The 24,125-nt window shown below is 49.8% G+C and overlaps 1 protein-coding gene across 1 annotated transcript in view; it reads right to left on the bottom strand.

Annotated features, from left to right (window-relative positions):
- ANO2 (anoctamin 2) overlaps window positions 1-24,125 on the bottom strand; it is a 341,480-nt gene that overhangs the window by 47,994 nt on the left and 269,361 nt on the right. Inside the window, exons 16-17 of the mRNA XM_059404945.1 lie at window positions 17,833-18,028; window positions 467-578 (exon numbers count right to left, since the gene is read on the bottom strand). Of these exons, the coding sequence (XP_059260928.1) occupies window positions 467-578; window positions 17,833-18,028 (308 nt within the window). The remainder of the gene's footprint in view (window positions 1-466; window positions 579-17,832; window positions 18,029-24,125) is intronic.

Genomic DNA, 24,125 nt, shown 5'->3' with positions numbered 1-24,125 from the left:
GAGGCGTTAGTGGTCGTAGCCAGTTGGTCTGAATCATGAGTGGCACAGGTACCCCAGAGCCTGCAGCTCATGTCTGGAGTGAGGGCAGTCTCGTGAGACCCATCCCCTTATGTACAAATCCTTCACAATGCCCTTAACCTGTGATATCTGTGCTAACTCAAGGTAGCTAGTGTCCAAAAGGCATTGCAAGACCTAAGAACCACTCGCCAGACCTGAAATTCCCTCCTATCTCGTGCTCGAAGTTGGGAGTCCCAGATTATTCTGAGATTTCCTTTGGAGCCCAGGGTCAAATCCTGTAGTGTCCCTGGTTATCACAATCTGAAGATTCTATCCAAAATGATGTAACGCTAATGCCACTACTTCACGAACAATGTGGTGGGGCTGGAAGAAGGTGTACATTGGCAGTGTGCACAAGCTAACTCTAGCTGAGGATCCAGTCTTCCATGTGTGAAACCAGTGTACTTACCTCCCCTTGAAAAAGGCCACATAGAAGATGGGCGAGTAGGCATTGACAAACTTCAGCAAGAAAGCTTTGAGTATCAGTCGTTCTTCAAAAGTCTGTTCTGTTTTTGGAACCTCTGAAAGAGAAGAGCAAAGCTTGTAAGACTGAGAGACAGATTTTTTTTTTTGTAAAGATTTTTTTATTCATTTGACAGACAGAGATCACAAGCAGGCAGAGGCAGGCAGAGGCAGGGGGAAGGAGGCTCCCTGCTGAGCAGAGAGCCTGAGGCAGGGCTTGATCCCAAGACTCCAGGATCAGGACCCAAGCCAAAAGCAGAGGCTTAACCCACTGAGCCACCCAGATGCCCCAAGAGACAGATTTTTCACCTCTTCAGAGTTTTAATCCTGACTACATGAGCTGTTGTCTTTCAGCTCTCCTTCCTTCAGAGTAGAAATCAAGAGATCGGTTTCTGGCACATTAGAACTGAATTCATCTGGGAGGTCCCAAATGGGTTGCCAGGTACTATGAAGCTACAGAAGGCAAATGGTGTGCATAATCATCACCTTTCTCCCTCCACTTCCCTCCTCTTATGCCATCTGAGCTGGTAGAACTTCTTCCAACCACGCTCACCTCATCAGGGGGGACTCTGCTTTTAACTATCTGATTACCACTCTTGTAAGATTCTAGTTGAACGAAAGTCCCTGGTGAAAATGCCTTGTTAAACAAGGAACTACAGTCAATAGGCAGCAAAGACGTGTCTTGGGTACCACGAAACAGTTCCTCCTTCTTGTCTCTTCATTTCTGACAGGTCTACCTCTGGGTAGACCAGGGCAACTTGCATTCATGTGTTCAAATGGTGATGGACCATCAGATAAGTGAAACAAACACAAGCCTAATGTCTCCAAATCGGGGGACACAGCCCTAGCGAGTCCTATGAGGTTCAGGCAAGGAGTCGGCCCATAATCCCCCAAGAAGCCTAAGAAACCTTGGGCAGAAACCTCCCTGATGCCTTCAGAAGACTCGAGACCCGGGGATGCTGTGGTGGACAACGGGGCCGAGTGTTTGCTGGGGATTCATGGATTGTGACAAACGTCTTGGCAAAGATAAGAAGTGACAGGGCTACACTTCAGGGGCAGAAAGCAAGCGCAACCCTTGCATCGTGTACTTGAAAGTGTGCCGAGGGAGGGCAAGGCCAAAGCACCATGACCATTCCAGCTGGGATGCTCTGTGCCCCGATGAGGTTGGCGCACAGACTTGTCAATGTCTGCCCACCTGACTCACATGTAGCTTTAGTAGACATCTTTGGAAAAGTGGATGCAAAACTTGGTTTCTTCTCCTGATATTCCCTTCCTGGACCCATACCCTTATGTACAAATCCTTCACAACCTATCGCAATCAGATCAAATGTTGCCTGTAATCTCTTCCCCGAAGCCTTCCCCGATGACTTCAGAGGGTGGTAATCTCTTTTTCTTCTACCGTATTTTATATTTCTCAGTATTAATGACCTACCTCCATGCCTTCCAAAAATCACAACAGGACCTTTCATTGATCTTCTCTCTTAGTTGGGGTTACCTGCTATGTCAAGAAGTAAGTAGTTTGGGAATAAGTAATCTATTTGGGAAGTGCTCCCAGGAAGCCTGGTAAGGGAGTGCGGCAGTTGCAGAGAAGGGAGGGAGGGCAGCACAGATGTGCTCTGAACAACTGAATGCCACAGGTGACAGGGGCTCAGTTCCCCTGGGGTCCTTGGAAGAGACTGTGAAACACCCCTCATAATTATTACCCTGAGGAACAAGCAAATGCAGTCCCTCACTGGGTGATGGGTACCACTGGACTTGACTCCCTGGCAATTCTGCCTCATCCTGTGCAGCGGTTGAGCTCACAACCGGAGATCACCTGTAGGTAGAGAGCTGTGGGGATCCCCAGGGAGGCCAAAGGGACATGTGTGCTGTACCTACTTATACAAGGGGGGTAGCACATCTCACTACAAAGAGAGACAGCCAAGGTCCAGAGAAGTGCTCTAGATCACACGGGGAGTAAGTTCAGGTTACATAAGAGTTAAGGTCTGAACCTAGATCCCCCTGTCTCCAAATTTCACACCACCACACTGTGAAATCAGGACCTTGGACTGCTGTTTCCATCACACCTCTTCTTCCACCTCCCTACCCTCCAACCCTGGCCCACAGGATAGGGACCTAAGAAATATTTCTGAGTGTTCAGGTCACATTCATTGAGCCCCAGCTGGGGGCTGCCAGGATGAATGACGACTCCAGCCTTTCTATAAGGAGCTTCCTTTACCTAGGTCTCTGGGGGAGCCTTTTGCAAACTGCCAGGTCTTTTCAAGACTTAATATGCGAGTGGCAAGGAATCTTCTCCCCTTTCATCAAGGGGATCTTAGGGAGAAGAATGCAGGATTTCCATGACCTGTTTTCCCACAAAGCACAGAGAGCCCCTCATTCATTTGCAATCTTGGAACACAGTCCTGAGGATGAGAGGTGATGCCCAGAAGCATCAGCAGTGGTCCACGTGCGAGCAGAGATCTACTGAGGAGACTGTCGCAGGCGGATGTCAGCCCCTAGGAACCCACAGCCCCGGAAGAGGCCTTGAGAACCCCAGAAAGCTTAAGACACCATAGTGCTACTATCACAATTCTGATCCTGGCCCAGATTTCTCCCTAAGGCCTGGGGAAATGAGAGCTACTCATCCTCTAGTCATGTCCTAGCCCCCGTGAACCCTAAGAAACATGGCATCACCCTAGGCAGCCAGCAACACTGAAAACTGATTCATTCTCCGGGAGCCTTATCATCCTGAAGCCTACTTAAGTTTGGCTATGCTCTCGAGCAGGCCTAGAGGCCCTGGCAGGCCAATCTGAACCTACAGAGCACCCAGTCATGCTATTCTGGGCTCAGCTGTATGTTGATAGCAGTGACTACTTGGCTGTTTTGTTCCAGAGATGGCCATAGGGACAGATTTACGCATCAGACACACCTGACTTCAAATGCAGAGTGTAGTTAGAGGAATGAACTTATAGAGGAAGGGTACCGACATCTCCCTCACAAGTTGTTAAAGACAGCATAGGATGTTGACAGAGCCCTTAGCCTAGGACCAGGCAAGTACTGGACTTCAATAAACAATAGCTCCTGTTGTCCTAAATAGCATCCTCCAATGCCGTCATCTCCTCCAAGCCGGCAGCCCTGCTTTCTGCAGCACAGTTGAGCCATCTGTGGCCAGGGATTTGTGTATGACTCTAGACCCTAAGGTTCTGGGCATCATTATCATGTTGACTAATGAGTACTCTCTACCAACCAGTGGGGAGGACAGCTAATAGGTGACCCTGTTGGCATGTAGCTGGAAAGGTCTAATCAAAATAGCCCCTCCCCCCACCTCCCCAGAACTCTCAGCCCATGCTTCCTGAAGTCCCCCAGACAACTTTGGAAATAAACATTGTCTGCTAGGGAATCTGGAGACATTGCCATAATTTTATAGGAGATGAAGCTGGAAAAGTCTACCGTGCTATCCCTCAGCTGGCAGACGGCTTTGTGGTTTTCTCCTTCCTGCCACGCCTGGAGGGCCACGGGCACAGCCCCATGAGCTAGAAGGGAGGCCAATCCCACACAGCCTTGCCCAAAAAGCATTTGGAAGATGGTCTGTACTCACTGCTCACAGTGAACACTGTGACTTCTTCAGTTTAAGGACATTAGCAAAGCCCCACAGATATGTCGCCTGTAAGGGCTTTTCCTTCCCCGCTAAGATGTCTGCCTGACAAGGAAGCCGGTGGGTCCCTATTGGATTCATGCTTCTCAAATCTTCGCTGGGCTCAAGATCCTTCTTTAGTGTGATTCCTATTTTCCTTGACAAAAGGAAGTAAAACTGAGGCCCAAGAAATGCCTGCCATCCATTTCTAAGGTCACTTTCCATGTTAAGATCTCGTGATTCTGAACCCCCACGTGGCTGTTAACCTTGGTTTTCCCTAGCCCCACGCCACGCCAGCCCCACCACACATGGTGTGGATGGCTTTTCCAGAATGAGCAGTCAGGTCCTGTGCAGCAGATGGGCCCGACTAAGCATATTTATTGAATGAACGAATTAGTGACATGAAAAAGATATGATTTAGAATAATGAAAAAATATTTATCATTTAATAAAAATTCCCCGTCTCATTCCAAGGGAGGACCATTGCCTGTGGGTATGAAGTTACAAGAAAGCAACAGCCAAAAGAATGAAATCTCCCTCATTTCAATTTCAATTTCATTTAATTAATTTAAATTTCCCCACCTTACCCAGAAGATAAGAAATGGGGGTGTTGGAGTTGGAGGCAGGACCCAGAAGGGCTCTAGCCCCTGACATGGGAGGGGCAGAGAGGGGGCAGGAGGTGAGGCAGAGCTGCTGCCAAAGAAGAAAATGTAAGTGATGGGGGAGGGACAGAGGCACCCAGCAGAAATGTTCCTCCACTTCCCTGTTGAAGAAAGGAGGAAGGAGGAAGGAGGAGAGGAAGGGGGAGAAGGGAAGGAGGAGGAGGGAGGGGGGAGGGAAAGAAGGAAAGAAGGAAAGGGAAGGGGAAGAGGAAGGACAGAGGGAGGGAAGGGAAGGGGAAGGGAAGGAAAGAAGAAGGAAGGAATGGGGAGAAGGAAGGAAGCGAGGGGGAAGGAAAAGGTTTTCAGCGCGATTTTGAGCCTTTGCCCAGTGTACCAGAGGCATCCAATCCAACAGTAACAACCCCTTCTTGTCTCTCATTTTAAAATATTTGGGGGATAAGAAAATTAAAACTTATCTCATCCAAAAATGAGTAATAAGGTCTAAGGAGCTGAAAATTTAGAAAACGTGTCTTGTAAATGTGGCAAGGAGGGGATTAAGAATGAGGTACAGAGAGGCACGTGTCTTTGATTTTCTTTATAATCTCCTTGGAACTCTCTGTGCTCAGATCTCCCAATCCCTGCAGGAATGTCCTCCAAGTTCTTGGGAAAGAGAATCCGATCCTTTTGGGATACTTCACTCCAACTGGAAATGAGTGGTTCCCTTCCTCCAAGCTGATAAATCATGGGCCTGGTGATTATTTATTAGTTTTAGTTCTAAAAACAGCCTTTGCCTGTGTTCTTAGGGCCATGGGCCACCATAAATAATGGGCACTTCCAATAAACAATCCAAATCCCCTTGATAGGCCACTAAATCAGCTGGATGCCCCCACCTCAGAGAAGCTCTGCAGCCACTTTCTGGGCTTTGCTGAGCCGTCCAGGGAACACCCCCCAGGGACGTAGATAATCAGGCGTGGGGCGTGTCAAAGCCCGAGGCTCCAGTCAGAGTGCTGGATCTCTCTCAGTGGCCAACACAAGGAGCCTCATCTGTCTGTGACAAAGGCTACTTGACTCAAGAGATAGAACAAGTTCTCCCAGAGTCCATTTGTGATGGGGATGATGTCTTTAGGCCAAGAAGAACAATCTGCAGTTCAGGCCACTGGCAGGATCCCCTCGTAAAGACACAGACCTCTAGAGGGGCTGGAAGCCGAGCCCATGAGAAAACAGCCCAGAGCCTTGTGCTTCATGAAATTCCGAACACAGTGCCTTTAGACTGCGATGGCTATAGGGGTGCAGGAGGGGCATCAATGTGGAGACCATGGGAGCAGGTAGAAGGCAACCCCTCTCCTTTCTTATTTGCTCCCCAAATCCTGTGTACCCCATAAAGTCACCCTGCCTTGATTAGAGGTCTTCTGAGGGTTTCACCTCCTCCTGACCTGCTGAGGCAGATTGCCAGCAGAGGGCAGATGCTGTCCCAGGACCAGAAGAGCAATCACATTGAATTCCTGGGCCGAGCCATTACCCAAGCCCCCTTTTCTCTCAAGTGTTAAACCCCTGGAGCATTGTGTCATGAAAAAATATGAGTACGAATGACCCAGCTGTAAACTGCCTTGGAAAATAATTAGTATGAAAGCCCAAGTTAGTCCCAGGGGGCCAGCTCAGAAGTCCGCGTCCCCAGAGCTCCATCCTAATCATATGAAAACGGCATGGCCCGTGAGAGAATGCCAGCAGCAGGGTCTGAATTTTCGAGAAGCAGCTCAGCGTCCCCGGAGTCCCGGACGCCTAGCCAGCAAAGATACAGCGATGGCGACAAAACGAAATGAGACGCCCAAGTGTATATTTCAACTAGTACCAGTCCTGGCTTTCCCTCTATTTGTGTGTGTTTATGGGAGTGCGAGTAGGCGTGTCTCAGCCTCCTGCGTGATGCTGTTGCCTTGTTTGCACCATCGCCAAAGGCAGGAAGTCACCATAGGGAAAGCCAGCCAGCTGGGTAATTAAGCAGCCGGTACATTGCCGAAGGGATCGAAGAGCCCCAGGACTGGAGATTAAGTGTGGATGCTCCTGTAGCCTACAAGAGCGTCTTAGTGCAGGGGATCCCCCTGTTAGAGTCAGGAAGATGACTCTAGTTCCCAGAGGGATGGGAGACCTACTGTGCTGTCTAGCAGCTTCGCCCAAGGTGACAGCACGCCAGGGCACCTCATTTTAAGAAAGAAGGAGACTAAGTATGCAGGGAGCTCCTGGGGAAGAGGATCAAGGGAACAGAGAGATTGATGGGCCCCATCATGGGCCACTGTGTGCCAGGCGCTGTCCAGGCCCTTAACACAGATTCCCCATCTGACTGCCACAGCTGCACCATGCGGACTGTCTCCCCGTGGCAAAGAGAGGCTCCCGTGACACCAGGGGGTCATCTCACAAGCACACTGGTCTGGAAACCAATCCCAGTGAGTGGGAAGGGAGTCATGCCCCCGTAGCTCGTCTACTCACGTCTTCCCAGGGAAGGCAGCTCAGAAGGAACGTTTTATCTTTTTCATCCCTTTTCCACTCAAGAAATATTTCTCAAGGGGCTATTATGTGCCAGGCATGGGGCACTGGGAACACAGCGGTCACCAAACCAATACATTCCCCACCCTGTGGAGCTGATGGTCTAGGAGAGGGTGCAGACACACGTACCATTCTGGAGAGCAATGAGGATAACGGGCAGGGAGACAAGGAGAGGAAGAGGGGGCAGGAAGACTGTTTCAACCAGAGTGGTCAAGAAAGGCCTCTGGGGAGCTGACCTCTCAGCTGAGGCCCCAGGGATCCTGTGAAACCAGCACAGAAGGGCTGGGGAGGAGCCAGGGTAGCAGCCTTGGGGAAGGGCTGTGGATGCGCGAGGTCTACGGATGCACAGGAAACAGAAAGGCCTGAGGGACTGGAGCAGTCAGAGTGAGGAGAAAGCATTTAGTAGGCAGTAGAGCAGGAGGGGAAGGCAGGGGCAGCTCAATGGGCCTCCACAGGCCACTGAAAGGACTTTAGATCTCACTAGAAGCACAATGGGAAGTCAGCTTGGGGTTCTGCAGAGGAAAGGGACAGAGCTAGATTAGATTTTAAAAGGATCACAGAAAATGAGCTCTCTGTGTGTGTGTGTGTGTGTGTGTGTGTGTGTGTGTGTAGGGTGGGACAGTTGTAGAAGCAGAGAGACTGAAGAGGAGTGTACGGCGGTCCAAGCAAGAGACGACCAGTATTACGATGGAACCTGTGAACAGTAGTCAGATCTGGGGTATGTTTGAAGGTGCAATGGGCTGTACTTAACAGACTGGAATCTGGGTATGGAAAAAAAAAGAGAGCAAGAGAGAGGTTCAGGGTGACACACAGGTTTGGCTATAAGCATTTGAATGGTTGATAGTTCCCATTCCTGAGATGGCAAATACATGGGTGAGAAGTAACAGGTTTGAAGGAAAACTTAAGAGCTCAAAGTTGGACACATGGAGTCCTTGGAACTCCATGCTTTTGTACCCCGGGGTCACGTCCCCAGCAGGGAGAAGCACTACACCAACTGCGAATCATCCTTCAAAGCATCCAGCCACCTTCCAGCTTTGACAAACCAGAGCCTCGAGCAAGTCATGGCCACAGGTGGACAGTGCACTGGGAGATATCCCAAGGGCTTCCTGCTTCTGGTCTTCTGTGTCCTGTGACACAAGTCACAAGGCTGTAACAGAACAGATGAAGACCTTGGGACTGAAAAGTCCCAGCATTCCCAGACAAGTGATTTCCTTTGCTGAGCCTCACTGTCCTAACTCCTAAGATGAGACCTTCCTTAAACATCTCTTGTAAAGACTGAGAGAAATCAAGTATTGGGAGCACCAAGCAGAGAGTAAGGGTGCAAACATCTGCTTTGATTAGTGTAGCAAAGCACTGCAGCAGGCATTTAATCTGGACACTTGTCTCCTCTTTCGTGAAAGAGGTGCTGGAATGTTACTAAGAATCTCTGACAGGGGCCTTTTAGAAGGTCGGGGTGGCCATCACTTGGGTTGGTGAGAGCCCCTGGAGTCGCTGAGGGTAACGTCTCCTTGAGGGAGATGAAAAGGGGTAGCATCAGGCTTACTGTGTTGTGCAAGTTTAAGAGGACAAGCTGTATGCTCTTTGAGTGGATTTCCAGGGGGAGAAGGGAGTCCTTGGTCCGAGTCTATGGGTTGGAGGGCATCCTGGAGATGGGGAGTGGAGGTGTATACAAGTCCCTGGAAGCAGGGACCGTGACAGCTATAGCCCCTCCACAGTGCTTACTGTGGAGGGGAGGGTCTCCTCCCTGGGGAGCAATGGGCTGCCCAGGACCAACAGAATGGAGGGACCCTCTCAGCGAAGGCCCAACCTCTTCTGTCAGATGGGACAGGGCTGGCATCCAAGAGCCATGGTGCGAGGCTGGGAGACCCAAAAGAGCAGAAGGCTGGACATACTGCAGGTACATCCCTATTTAAACAAGGGTGTTGGCCCAACTGCCTCTATTAGTCAAGATCCCCGCAGGAAACAGAATTCACCTCAGATGTTCAAAGGACATGCGTCTCATGAAGCTTCTACTTACAGTGGTGAAGGGGTGAGAAGAAGAAATGGTGTCCCTGGAGGCCAACAAGGACCATGAGGGAGAACTCATCCCATAGAAGCCATGGTTAGGAAAGGAGGTACTTCTCCCAGAGATGAGGGAGAAGCAGGGAAGAACTAGCCCCAACTCCCTCTCCAGCCTGCTAATCTTCCTCCTGCTCTTCCATGGCTTCCTGTCAACTGATCCCAATGGGAAACCAGAGCTGGGGAGCTCCTGTGATACCATCTGCTGCTAGGCTTGGGGCCACCGGACCTGGTGAAGAAGAGGGGAGAAGGTGTCTGGAGGGAAAACACAGCAAACAATGCCCACTATACTCTTTTCTCTTCTCGTGGCTTAAGTCTTGAGTCGGGGTACTTGGAAACCTCGAAGGAGAGGAATATGTTGGACTTCCTGCTAGTAGGAGAGAGGAGTGCTTCCGTGATTCATTGGAAACATGAAAGAGACATGTTCATAGTTAGAGCTCAAGTTTGGGAAGGGATTCTTGCCAGTTGTATTAAACTATTATAAGTAGCATGTTACTAATAATAGTTTCCTATAATTGGAATGAATTGTGCCACGAACTTGGGCTATAACCATGATCAGCTCCCTTTTATTATTAGCAGCGGCCTCCCATGTCCTCGTCCCGCCCAGACAACGTTCACAAGACCTCACGCCCACAGCAGCGAGGGGGCCCCCAGACAGCAGCAGGATCCCCTGGAGCCACACCCTTCCCCTGGCCTCACAGGCGGCCAGGCAGGAGGCTCTTCCTCCCTCATTGCCTGAGGCCACCCAGGGAGTCTGTAGCTGGTGGCAGAGCATGGACCCTGCAGACCTGACTCTCGGGCCAGATTTCAAATTACCAGCACTACGGTCTCCACACGCCCCCAAACCCCACCCCGGGAAGGCACACATCCCTGCCCACACACATCCACATGCATCCCCACGTATCCCTCCTGGGGAAAGTACGCTCCAGCTCCCGAGCAGGCTCAGGCCCCAGTGACACCACCTCCTCTTGTCCCCACGCTCAGACCCAACAAAGCAGCGCTTCCCCCTGACTCTGAAAACACACATTGTCCACATCTGATGGAAAATTAGACCCACCCACGAATGTTCAAGATGTTCTTTAAAAGAATTTTCGACGTCTGACAGCCTCTGGCGCTGAGCTTCCTCTCCCTTTTCCCCTTCCCTCTCTCCTTCTGCTTGACAGTAATAGACTGACTTTCCCCTGGGGAGAGCTTAGAACTGGATACAAAATTTTACACTGAGACATTTCAATTCTTTGGAAAAAAATTTTTTTTTAATTTAATAATGCGTGAGGGACCCCAAAGTCTGTGAACCTACACAGGTGTCCTCATGCATGCAGGCCTAGGAGGCAGGGGACAGGGCATGCAGGGCTTGTTCCCTCTGAGTCCCCCTGCTCTCCAGAGACCCCTACCACCTGGCACCCATGTGGGTGGGGGCATTGCCCTGTAAACCCAGAGCCTCTTGCGGCGTTTTCTTTTCCTTTCTCAACACCTCTGAACTTTCCTGAGGACAAGGACAGCTACGTATTACCAGACCGTAGAGTGTCATGGTCCCTGCACTGAGGCCCAGCTCACCCCCATTACCCCAAGACCTTGGGCCTGTTCTTCATCTCTCTGTGAATCAGTCTTCTGACTCTAAGATGGGCATGTTAAGACTCCCGACATCCTGTGGGCACTTCTGAGGATTCAATATACTGATAAACAGAGAGTGCTTAGAGCAGTGCTTGGCTTGTGTACATGGACGTGCGTGCGCACACACACACACACACACACACCACTAACCACGTGCTCACGAGCCAAGCTCCTAAACCTCCTCAGGCTTCCCAGAAGTGAAATGAAAGCAATGACCAATTCCCGGTCCTACGGTGACAAGTCCATGGCACAATGTATGTGCCATGCCCAATGGTGTCCCCAACAGGTGGTGGGCACTCCATTAAAACCAGGTCCTTTACCCCACTGCCTCCTTTTGTTTACGTCCCCACCCCACCTCAGGGGCCCTTGGGCAGCAACACAGCAGCAGGACATTCACAGTGTTTAAACAACTCACAAACACAGTCATTTTCAGAATTGGAAACTCTGACTTGACACAGCCACCATTCTTTGAGCACCTACAAGAAGCCCAACCCTGTACCTGGGAGAGTGAACGGTGAACTGCCCAGCTCCACGTACAACCAGCACTGCGCACACATTTTTGGAAGGGAGAGGAGGAGGAGGCTGAGGTGGTGGGGCTAGAGATCGAGACTTATCCTGAGACAAAGGAGCGGCTGGCACCTGGGTGATTTGGTCTAGAAGCCCACTGTGAGCCCTGCCTCCCCCACTCTGCCTCCAGCTAGAAGAATGCCCACAGCTAGATTGCAGACAGGCTCCCCTTCCAGGCCAAGGCGGACCCATGCCTACATGGGGCAGAAGAAGTCCCTGCAGTTTTCAGGAGCACTAGTTCTGCTCCCTCCATGTGGGCTCAGGAGCTTGCTGCCTCAAAGGCATGCTATCTCCCCATGTCTCGAGGAGAAAGCTGCTATGATCTGCGTGTTTGTGTCCATCCCAAATTCACATGCTGAAAACCTAATCCCTGATGTGACAGTATCAGGAGGTGGTGCCTTTGGGAGGATGGAGCCCTCACGAGAACGATCAGTGCCCTGATTAAAGAGGCTCCATAGAGCCCCCTACTCCCTCCGCCATGGGCAGACACAGCTAGACATCTGTGGCCTGGGACAGGACCTTTTCCCAACTCTGCCGTCATCTTGATCTCGGACTTCCAACCTCCAGGGTAGGAAAACCATTTCCGCTGTTGATACCCACTCTGTGGAATTCTGGGATAGCAGCAGAACAGAGTAGGAACAAAGCAGACGCCTCAAGCTCATCCACTTGGTGACCCTTGCCACTTCCCTCATCCCCTGGCCTCCCAGGACAGCTAAGCCCTGGCTGACTGGCCTGGGAAGCTGAGGTCCTGATGTCCTGGCTAGCTCTGGTTTGTTTCCCATTCCTGGAGGCAGAGCCTTTCTTAGAACCACCACCTGGGACCCCTTTAAGAATGAACAGATCAGGGGCTCCTGGGTGGCTCAGTGGGTTAAGCCTCTGCCTCCAGCTCAGGTCATGATCCCAGGTCCTAGGATCGAGCCCTGCATCGGGCTGCCTGCTCAGCCAGGAGCCTGCTTCCTCCTCTTTCTGCCTGACTCTCTGCCTATTTGTGATCTCTTTCTGTCAAATAAATAAATAAAATCTTAAAAAAAAAAAAATGAACAGATCACTGAAGATTGTCCCGTCCTACCCATTTACGGGGATCCTCACAAACTCATCATTGATGCTACTGAACCGGACTGCACATCTTATACAGAGGGTCTTGGCCGCCAAGGCCCCGAGCTCCATTCACTTTTCCCCAGGAGCCCCATCCCTCTACCGCAGGTTCTCGCTCATTCCCTGCCCCACAGTGCTGCGCAGCCACCAGATAACACTGTGTCTTGCACCCAAGCTGGTGACCATTGTTACAAGGCAGCCACGGAGACAATCACTGCCTTTATGTACCACTGCAGAGCCAACTCCTAGCAAATTCTGGGGTTTTTTGGTGACAAATATTTGTGGCAAGAATGGACCTCAGATTGGCCTGATGTCTGAGCCTGTAGGGAGATGCTCCCAAGAAATTGGTCTTCACCACCCAGCCTTGCAGGAAACACTTGGGAACTTGTTGGGGTTGTTAACACCAGCTGCTTGCACCCGGTGAGCAAGGCAGTCGTCACAGCCTCCTCATCAATCAGGAGTTCTGGGGCAAGAAGCCAGATGGGTATTAAACCAGCGTGAGAATAGCAAAGGAAGCCCCTAAGCCCAGCAGAATCCTCGTTCCATTAGGTGGCATTATTTACAGCTTTCTGTCCCCAGGGAGCCCTGGGGGACTCCGCAGCCACACCTCTGCCTGTAGGTGCACCGGCCACGCCGCTGGGCACCTCCACCTCCATTCATTCATGGGCTCACACCCACCCTCTGCCCTTAAGGACACATCAAGTCTTCTGATGCCTTGGCTGCAGCTCTCAGTCACTGACCTATCAAGACAATTTGCATGTACGTTCTTCACCTCAAAATTTCCTCAAATCCTCCACTAAACAGGAAATCCCCAATGCATAAATGCTCACTGTAGCACCCACAGTGACTAGCAGAGTGCCTAGCCTACGGGCATTCCTTGAAAACAAATTTTCGAGGGCACCAATGGAGAGAGAGATGGAGTTAGTCAATAAAGGCATCAAAAAATCTGTGCTAAAGTCTACTGGGAGGCGGGCCCCATGTAGTGGATACAAAGAAATGTTAAGCGCAAGCAGCTGTCCTCCAGGGCTCGGCGGCCTGGCAGGGGCCAGCAGCAGTGATCCTCCCCGCTCGCGGAACGTCCACGCACTTCCACACATTTCCCCAGCTCTCCAGCCAGGCTGCTCCAGCCAGCGGGCCGTGACCGGAAGTGAGGGAGGCACTTCCGGCCCGCAGCGTCTCACAGACAACGTGGCATCCGCGTGAAGCTTCTATGTGAGCCCGAGCCCCATGCCCTGCTACGCCGGACATGGAGCGTGAGTGGGGACAGATAAACAACTGCGCATCACCCACCTGAGATTTTGAGGTTCGTTTTTTTACGCTGGCAGAACCTCATCTATTCTAAGACTCGTAAACACAGACACGAGTCCAGCGATGAGAAAAGACGGGGGTGGAACAGATAAGGCGCCCAAGCTTACTTGTTCCTGCTGGTTTATGGGCCACCAGTCTATGGTGTGGGGTCCCCTCTTCCTAGAGACCTCCCTCCAGGTCTCTGTGTGCTGGTGCCTTCCTGCCGCCCCAGTCTCAGCCACCATGTCACCACCTCCACGGGCCTTTCCCGACCACCTGACCATAGCGCACACAACCACACTACGGCCCCAGGACTGTCCTCACCCTCTGGGGAATGTTCCCGCTCACTGCCTATCTTTCCTTTAATATGGGCGTAAGCACGGTGAGACCAAGGGCCATGTCTTCCTTGTCTATGGCTGTGTTTCCAGAATGGTACCTGGCACAAAGCAGACATTCCACATCCGGGGGATGGACTAGGGAACACATGATCTGCACCGGAGTTCAGAAGCGGGTATAAGGAAACTCCCCGAGGCCCGAGTGTCCAGAAAAGGAGAAGGGAGGCAGACCTCTCGAGGTCCTTTAAAAGGAGGGTCACTGAGGGCTGTTGGAGTGCCTGCAGCAGCCTAAGCACAACACAGAGGTGGGAACCAGGGTGATTGCGGGGGACTGTGAGTGGCGTGGGTTGCCAGAGTGGAGGAGGACACTGGGAAGAGGGGGCCAAGGGCCTCAAACCCTAGTTGATATTTGACCCAAGACCAAAAGGAAGTTGGTGTGGGGCGGGGGATGGTGCTGATGGTAGTGGTTCTCCCCTCCCCCAGCCCAGGGAGAAGGTTTGAGAGACTGCCTGGGTAGGATTTCTAAGCTAGAGGTCCAGAGAAAGGGGCTAAAGACAAGGGCACAGTCCTTAGGCCATGACAACAGCTGACACAGAGGGGACGACCCATGGACAGGAAGGAGGAAAATGATGAAGAAAGGACCAAAAATTTTCATTCCAGAGAAGCACCCTGTTTGCTCAGTGCCACACATCTGGGGTTGGGAGGGAAAAGGAACCAGGCCCAGTGCTCAAAGTTTCCTTCCACTGGGCTCCCAAATTGGGTGGCCCTTCCACTATACAAAAGTGCCTCTCTGAGCCCTCTGGAAACACCCAGTGTAAGGCAAGAGTAGCCACCTGGGGACAAGGCCCACGTGGGTGAATGCATGGAGACCCAATACACCACTTCTCTCCAGACAGTAAGAAACTCACGTCAGCGTCACACAAAAAGTATTTGCATTTCAGAGGAACAATCTGAGTGTGAACCTTAGTAAAATGAGGATCTAATACTGCCCTTGCTGACCACACACAGTTTTTGTGAGGATAAAATGGGATAATGGAATTCTTTTAAGTTTAAAGCTGCTTTATGAGTATCACTATCACAAAGAACAAACTGGAGTTATTAGAATTTCATCGCCTTTCCAGGGCACAGGCTTCCTTCCTGACCCCTGGCTTCTCAGCCAGAAGGAGGCTAACCTTTTTGGGTGAGGGAGGGAGTGCTATTACAAACAGTGGATGTCGCTTCACGGTGTGGGAAGTGTTTCACAGCCCGATGCAAAGAGAATTTGCCCAGCCCTGTGCATGGGAGGTGCTCACTAAATACATGTTAGTGAGGTTTGCACTGTGGGCCACACTCTAGTTTCTAGGCCTCCCAGTCTCTAGAGCTATGGAAGACAGGTGATATAAAGTATTGCAGATGGGTGGCAGGAAGACATTTCTGCATCATCGCTGGTTTCCTGCTCCTCTCTCCTTCCTTCTTACCTACATGTTCAGCAATCTCCTTTGCATTAGGCCTTCCCGTCTCTCTCTCTTCTTAGCGGCATCCTAAGTCCTTGACGGGACAGTTCTGCAAATATCTAGCTCCAATCACATCACCCTCTTCAAACACCCCAGTGATGTGAGGTCAGAGCCCTTGTGGGAAATGGGGAACGTTTCCTTCTGCCCCTGATGTCACCCATATTAGGGAGGGAGAGGGCTTAGTCGTCATGCCCCACCCTGTCTCCCCTACCTTGCTCATTTCCCCTCTTGGGGGACAGAAGCTTATCTCACTGGTCTGTCTGGTAGGTGACATTGGCATTCCTCGTCCACCCATTTCCTCTGCCCTTCCTATGGGGAGCTAAGGGCCTGCAGGAAGCAGGTGTTCTTCTGGCCCTCTCACCCTCAATGTCCTAAGACTTCCCAGGCTTCCCTGTCCTCTGCTGCCAGCACTGGGCAGGGAAGTCTGTCTGTCATCTGGTATTAGGAAGCCTATCTGCTCTCCTGCTAAGCTGCTTCCTCCCATGAAGCTGTTTTTAGCTTTAAAAGTGAAATCTTGGCCTTTGCCTAGGTCTGCCTTTCCTTACTTCTCAGCTTGTTCAGCAATCAGGCCAAAAAGATGGGTAGTTTTTTATTGGATGACCCTTTGAGCTCTAGCAAACACTTTCTCCCTGTCTATGAAAATAAGCAGAGTTCTCAGTGCCATCCAAGGTCTTCCCCTGAAAACTCAGCTCTCAGTCAATGCTCTGGGTCCAGCCCCCACTCTCCTGTGCCCTGGACGTGCCACAGACCCAAAAGGAACTGCCATGCTGGGCTCCTTGCACATCCTGGACGCACTTCGTGTTTTCCTTCTTCCATAGGCTGAGCTCTCGGCTCCTTCCCTGGCCCCAAAATTCTACCCATCATCGCCATCATCCAAGCCCAGCCCACATGCACCCCTCCACTTGCCTTTCCTGTTCTGATCTCTTCCTCTCATTCTGTTCCCTCTGCCAGGAAACTCCTGTCCTCCTGCTTGCTTCCTCCTCCCTGTGCACCTGCCTGTATGAAGACCACTTATCTCTAAGCAATCCAATGTGATGTCTTTGTCTTGGAAGCCTCTCTGAGTCCCCAGGAGTTTTGGAGGCCCCCCTAAGTGCTTCCATAGAATCCCACATACCACTAAACACACCGAAGCAACCTCCTCTGCTGACTTTTCTCGAGAACCTTATGAAGGAACACAGAGAACATTTATAAACATGCACATGCCTAAAGGGAGCAGACCTCTACTCTAGATGGCACCTTGCCTAGAGCCACATGGAAACCCAAAGTCAATGCCCACTGTGAGCAGAGCCCAGGACCAGGGAAAGACACCAAAAGAGTCCTTTTGACTGGAATTAGGGAAACCTTTTTGGCATTTTCTGATCCTCTTAGAAGGGGAGGCTCTTGAAGATGGGGTCAGTCTATCAAGTGTCTAACTTCTAACTGATCAGTGAATTAAAGATATCATATCATTAACTCAGTTTGCTGAGGTTAGTGAGAGGCTGACAGTCCCCATACCCACATTCAACCGGGGAAAGAGGTGCATGCCTCTAGGCCACCCAGGATATGTGCCATGAGGAAAAGGTCTCAGCTCTCAGCCCACCCCCTCCTAATAAACACAAATGCCAAAAAGTGGCGCTCAGGCAACAGCAGGTTGCAGCTCAAATGACACATCTGAATACTGAGGCCACCGCATTTTCTCACTGGCTTGAAGCTGGGGAAGTCTGATATGCCTCTTTGAAGTCTGCTCAGTGCGTGGGGAATGTGTGGATTTTCTGGGGCCTCGGCAATATGGGGATAGATAAGACCCTCCCAGGGCTCAAGTATCAAGAGCTTTCTCTACTCTGTAAACACTCCTGGGAAAGTGAAGAGGGCTAAAACTCCGCAGTTCATAGCAGGAGGTGTTCAACCCGTCTTGTCTCTAGGCTAGGCTAAAAAGAAGAGACCCCATGGATGATTCTCAGGGGAAGTACAGAACCACCATACTTTCTCATTTCCCCAATAAAATGCATTGCACAAAGCATTTTGTCCCTGTCCCTCTTCTTCCTTTTCGGTCACCACCACCACAAACCTTGTGCATATTGAACTGACCCGTATTTGAGGGGGCCTGGGGCAAAATGGGATTTGGGGACACAGTACCGATTTTGGTGAGCCACACGGCCACGGCGCCATAGATCTCGTCCAGGATGAGGATGACCACAAGGTTGATGATGACTGCCGTTGCTGTCACTGTCACCCGGACATTGGAGCGTGTGGACTTGTTGAGAGACAGGGCTGCAGCGATTGTGATACGATACACGATGACCCCAAAGACGATGGAGAAGGTCAGGGCAATCTGTTTGGGAAACAGGGAGAGTCAGTGCCTAATAGACAAGTACTGAGCAGCTTCTACTTGCCCAGCCAACCGTCCTAGCCGCTACATCAGAAACTATGGATATGGAGTCCACTCGTGTGCACCCTCTGAACTCACGTGCCAAGCCTGAGGACAGTTACACTGTCCACAAGAGTGAGTCTTCCATTTTTATCAGACACCAAATGGTTGACAACACACACAAAACCCTAAGAGTGAAAACGCCGGACACTGAGGGGTGTGTGGCACACGCACCGTGGTTTCCTTCACTAAGGGGCTTCTAGTCAACTATGGAGGTGAGCTGAACTCTTGGTGAGGACTACTGGAGAGGTAATGTGTGTTCAGTGAAGGGACTGGGTACAGAGGAGCAAGCGGACCAGGTTGGGTAATGGGATAGACTCTCAGTGCAGAGAAACAGAGCCATGGAAGGCATCTGAGCTGAGAAGCGGTGAGTTAGAGCTTCAGGCGCTGGGTGTGGGAAGGCTGCCCCAACGAGAACCAAGGGAGAGAAACCAGGAGTTAGGTTTGTAGACTCTCAGTCCTCAGGTGAACAAAGTATCACACTAAGATTTCTCTACCAGGCAACAGTAATGGAGGACTCAGATTTTTCATTTGGTGCCAAAACCTCTGGCTGTTCACACTGAAAGGAAAGGTTCCCAGCCACTGGACCTCTAAGGGTCCTCCACTTCCTCCTTCTAGAACCTGAGAACAATAAATCACTCTCCCAGATGAGCCCCTTCCCTCTCCCATCACAGTCCAGGAAAGCCCATTTCCATGAAGCATGAGGATATCAGGGGAAGAACGTGGCCTGAGTAAGCTCTCAGAGAGGGCAGAGGGAGAACATGGAATGTCTAGGTGTATAACCTGCTCTGAGCAAAATTCTAATTCTTGTCAGTCAAGTGAAGTCTTCTTAGAATTCTTTCCACAGAGAAGGCTGTTCAGATAGTACTCCCCCTGGGGTCAGGGCATGGTGGGCTGGCACTGGCTGTGGAGAGCTACATGGACACATGGGGAGAGAAAACATTCCCTCTGAAACTACAAATTGTCCTGGACTACATGTTCTCTCCATAGAAAGAAGGGGAGGAGGGGGTATGGAGGAGAGCGGAAGGGAGGAGGGGGCTCTGGCTCAGGCAATGTTTTTCAAGCAGTGTGCAGGACACTAGTGAGCAAATGGGGAATGGGTTGCAGAAGAGTCAAGGTGTGACCATCATCAGACCCCTGGGGGGGATGCCTGGGGATGCAGCCTTAGCTAATTATCCCTGCAAGCCATACAAATATTAGTTATTTGTCTTCTGGGCCACCATGTGAAGGCAGGCAGCATGGCGATGTTCTCTGGGTCCAGGGGGTGTCAGGGTGGAGGAGAGGTTAGATGGAAGGACACTGTGTGGGAGGCCCCTCTTCTGATGCTGGGTAGGGGCAGGAGCAGCAGCAGCAGCAGCAGCCCCAGCCTCCAGGACTAGGGGGGAATGACGACCCATGGAAGTGGGAAAACCTGGACATGACATCACTGTTCTCCAGCAATGTAGATGTCTTCACTTCCCGTTCCTCTGGGATTGTCACTGCCAGACAGTAAGGGCCTGGAAAATGTGGTGTGAGATTCTTTTCCCCCAAAATCACTTTTGCAGCAAAGGCCAGTGATAGCAGTACTGATGAGAGTCGGGGGGTGGGGGAGGCCAGGGCATCAAAGAGTGAGCATGTATGCATCTGGGGGAAAACAACAATGGCAAAAACATCCTTGGCTTTGGGGTCTTGGGGGTGGAGCATGGAGGATGAGTGGGGAGGAGATCAGCTTCTATTCTCCAAGAAGCTCAGCTGCTCAACTGGGGACGGAAGAAAACTCTTCGTTGCTACCCACTGTGTGATCTGTGGGCCTGCTGTATCAGCTGGGAGCTTGGGGGACATGCAGGGTCTCAAGCACAGCTCCAGACACACTGGCTCAGAATCTGCACTTGAACAAGATTCCCATTCAAGTTCTAGAGGCACTGCTCTCTTGCGAAAGCCCTTTTCCCCACCCTCCCTGTCTCCTTGGCCCTACCTCCAACACACCCTTCCCTAGTCCTCTGCTGCTGTTCCTTTTGATCCTAACTTCTCAGCCCCTGATTTCCCATGCCACTAGAGAAACCAGGCTCTGACCTGTCTTACAGTGGTACTCACAAGGATCACAGTTCTCAAGCTGAAAGAGCCTGGAGAACACCAATCCCGTCCTGTGACCACTTTGAAGATGAGGAAACTGGCATGGAAAGTGAAGAGATTTGTTCAAGGTCACAAGGCCTGGACTACAACCCTCATATCTGGGATTCTGATAAGAGTTAAAGGACTTTGGCCTTCAGGAATCATCCCAATCCAACCTCTAATCTCATATATAAGGAAACTGAGGACTGAGAAGCAGCAATGTGATGGGTCCAAGGTCTGGACAGTTCCTGGCAAAGCTGGGATGCTAACGGTGGGACCATCATAATGAACTAATCTAGTTGTGTCCTCTCAATTTTGTTATTCAATGCCCATCTTCACGAACAGTAATTCTTAATAGCAATAGCATAAAATATGGCTTTTCTGGATGTGATTTACTAACCATCCAGGACCTGAACCCTGCTCTGTGGCTCCCATGCCTACAATCCCATCCTGACATTAGAATGCACGTCCTCTAGTACTAAATCCAGCACTGTTTTAACCACTCTGGCTGCAGTGTTGATTTTGCTTATTAAATTCAACAAATATACACTGGATATATTTCATGTTTGTGATCGGTTTCCCTCCAAATAGGCCAAAAGTGGGGATTGGTCTTATAACTGCATTCTGCACCTCGTGTCAGTTTCACAGCACTGCCTCACTATAGAACCTGCTTGGTAAAGATTGCCTGGTCCCTAGCTCTAGGAATCTAGCTCTCAAGTACATGGGAACATCACCATGCTCCCCATTGCTGTTTGTGTTTTGATCCTATAGTTTTACTTGTAGATAGAGCCAAACTGTAAGGAAAGCCAGGTTATGGAGTCCAGAGTCCTATTTAATGCTATGAGAGACAGGAAGGAGAATGGGTCTGGACCCCACCCTCCAGGTCTTGCATTCTGCATCAAAGTTGAGAAAATCATTGCACATATACAAAGATGAGCTTTGTAGCAGCTGGACAGAGTACAGGCTCAGCTCATGTGCTCTGAACAGAGAGCAGAGGGATTAGAGAAAATCCTACGGAAGCAGTTTTGGGTCAGTTTCCTATGAGAAAGGCTTGGGGAAAAGAATTTTTAAAAAGCAATCAGAAATGGAAAAATCAGAAGCAACCTGGGCTAACCAGCAGGAGTGTACCCAGTCTAAAGCAGGGCATGAAATTAGTGGCTCAATTTTAAACCATACACACACTAATGGCTTTATCTCTGACATAATAACTTGTCCCTGGCAACTTTATTAATCTGACTAATTAACTTATATTCTCACTCAGCCATTTATAAGATATGTCTTGAGTGCCTTCTGTGTGCCAGTCACCATGCTAAGTGGCAGGGATATAGTCACAAACAAATCACACAGGACTTTCTGCCCTCATGGCACTTCTAGAGAGGAAAGACAGACAACCAACTACCAACTAACATCAACCAGATAGTATATCTGGTGTGATAAATACTGTAGAAACAAATAAAGCAAAACAGGAGTAGTGGGACAGGTTGCAGCTTAAAAGAGGGTGGTGAGGAAAAGCGTAGGTGAAGAGGTAACATTTCAGCAAGGCTCTTGAGGGGGTTTGTCTGAGGGAAGGGGCTTCTGGGCAGAGGGTGGGTAAAGAAGAAAGCAAGGGAGGGGTGGGGTTGGAGAGGAGGACATAGGACAAGGACATGCAAGGACGTATAGAAGATGCTGGCTTCTGTATTTCATAAGAGGCCGATGCTTAAGGCAGTTTTGAGCAGAGAAGTGACATGAGATTTGTTCTAGATTTTAAAAAGATGAGTTAGCTGCTCATCTCTAGGTGCACTATTAGGGGGCCCTTGCCACAAGCCAGGTGAAGGAGGTGGCTTCTGGAAGCTGGTTCCCAATTCCCAAGTAGAAGTAAATGATTGTCCTGGGCATGTGGGAGGGAGGCTCAGGCTCCTAGCCTAGAGCCAGGACACTGCTTTTGATAATCTCCTCCCATATCAAAGGGAAACAAAGCAAGTTTAATTCAAAAAGGAAAGAAAGGGGCACTTGGGTAGCTTAGTCGGTTGAGCATCCAACTCTTGATTTCAGTTGGGTCCTGATCCCAGTGTTGTGGGGTGGGGCCCTGAGTGGGATTCTCTCTCCCTCTGCCCGCACCCTGCTGAAGTTCTCTTTCTCTCTATCTCAAATAAATAAATAAAACTTAAAAGAAAAAATAAAAGGACAGAAACTGTAGCTCAACATGTCAACATGTTGGGTTGGAGAAGAAAGAGGAAATTCACTTTTGTCCTCTGTAACAGGTGGGGAAGAGGCTGGCCTCTGTCACAGGTGAGGAAAAGAAACACAGCCCTTGGCCATTGTTTTGCTCTCACCATCCCATGAAAATTACCCCAGCTGATCTGGCAGACTAGCATCCCTAAAACTTTCCCCATGACCATGACCTTGGCACCTTCTGCTAAGATGTAGTCACCGGGGTGAAGAAGGAAAGGGTATTCAGTACTCCTGTGTGTTGCAGTATGTGCCTTTGGCTTACCCTAATTCTATAAGCAAATCTCACTTTTTTATAAACATCATTGTAACCCTTTATCTCCCACTCCACGCCTTGTTTTAGGGCAGTGCCAAGCCCTTCTCTTTAGAAGACTGAGGATTTTTTTTTTAATGAAAAAAATGAGGAAAATTTAGCACAAAATAAAGATGTTTTTCTACCTCAGCCACAGCCACTTCTTCCTAGGAACATCACCAAGGCAAGGGAAGCAAGGGCAAAAATGAACTATTGGTACTTCATCAAGATCAAAAGCTTTTGCACAGCAAAGTTAACAGTCAACAAAACCAAAAGACAACCAACAGAATGGGAGAAGAGATTTTCAAATGACATATCAGATAAAGGGTTAGTATCCAAAATCTATAAATAATTTATCCAACTCAACACCCAAAGAACAAATAACCCAATCAAGAAATGGGCAGAAGACATGAACAGACATTTCTGCAAAGAAGACATCCAAATGGCCAACAGACACATGAAAAAGTGCTCAACATCACTCAGCATCAGGGAAATACAAATCAAAACCACAGTGAGATAATCACCTCACACCAGTCAGAATGGCTAAAATTAGAAGTCAGGAAATGACAGATGCTGGCGAGGATGTGGAGAAAGGGGAACCCTCTCCTACACTGTTGGTGGGAATGCAAGTGGGTGCAGCCACTCTGGAAAACAGCATGGAGGTTCCTCAAAAAGGTGAAAATAGAGCTACCCTATGACCCAGCAATCGCACTATTGGGTATTTACCCTAAAGATACAAATGTAGTGATCCGAAGGGGCACGTGCACCTAAATGTTTATAGCAGCAATGTCCACAATAGCCAAACTATCAAAAGAACCTAAATGTCCATCAACAGATGAATGGTTAAAGAAGATGTGATACACACACACACACACACACACACACACACACACAATGGAATACTATGCAGCCATCAAAAAACTAAAATCCTGCTATTTGCAACAACGTGGATGGAACTAGAGAGTATTATGCTGAGTGAAATAAGTCAATCAGAGAAAGACAATTATCATATGAGCTCTCTGATATGAGGAATTTGAGAGGCAGGGCAAGGGGTTGTGGGGGGTAGGGAGGGAAAACAATGAAACAAGATGGGACCAGGAAGGGAGGCAAACAGTAAGAGACTCTTAATCTCAGGAAGCAAACTGAGGGTTGCTGAGGGAGGTAGGGGTGGCTGGGTGTGGACATTGGGTAGGGTATGTGCTATGGTGAGTGCTGTGAATTGTGTAAGACTGATGATTCACAGACCTGTACCCCTTAAGCAAAGAATACATTATATGTTAAATAAATAAAAATACATAAAAGAAATTAAAAAAAAAAAAGAATTGGATGCATAACAGAGTAAGCCACCCATCTGCCCCAAGGGTATCTTGACTATTCTCAGCTTTTTTGCTTCCTTATAAATTCTCA

Source organism: Mustela nigripes, chromosome 6 (assembly GCF_022355385.1).
Source record: "Mustela nigripes isolate SB6536 chromosome 6, MUSNIG.SB6536, whole genome shotgun sequence".
NCBI classification, from domain to species: domain Eukaryota; kingdom Metazoa; phylum Chordata; class Mammalia; order Carnivora; family Mustelidae; genus Mustela; species Mustela nigripes.
Note: the sequence above shows the minus strand (reverse complement) of the source record. Positions and strands in the feature narration are given on the sequence as shown.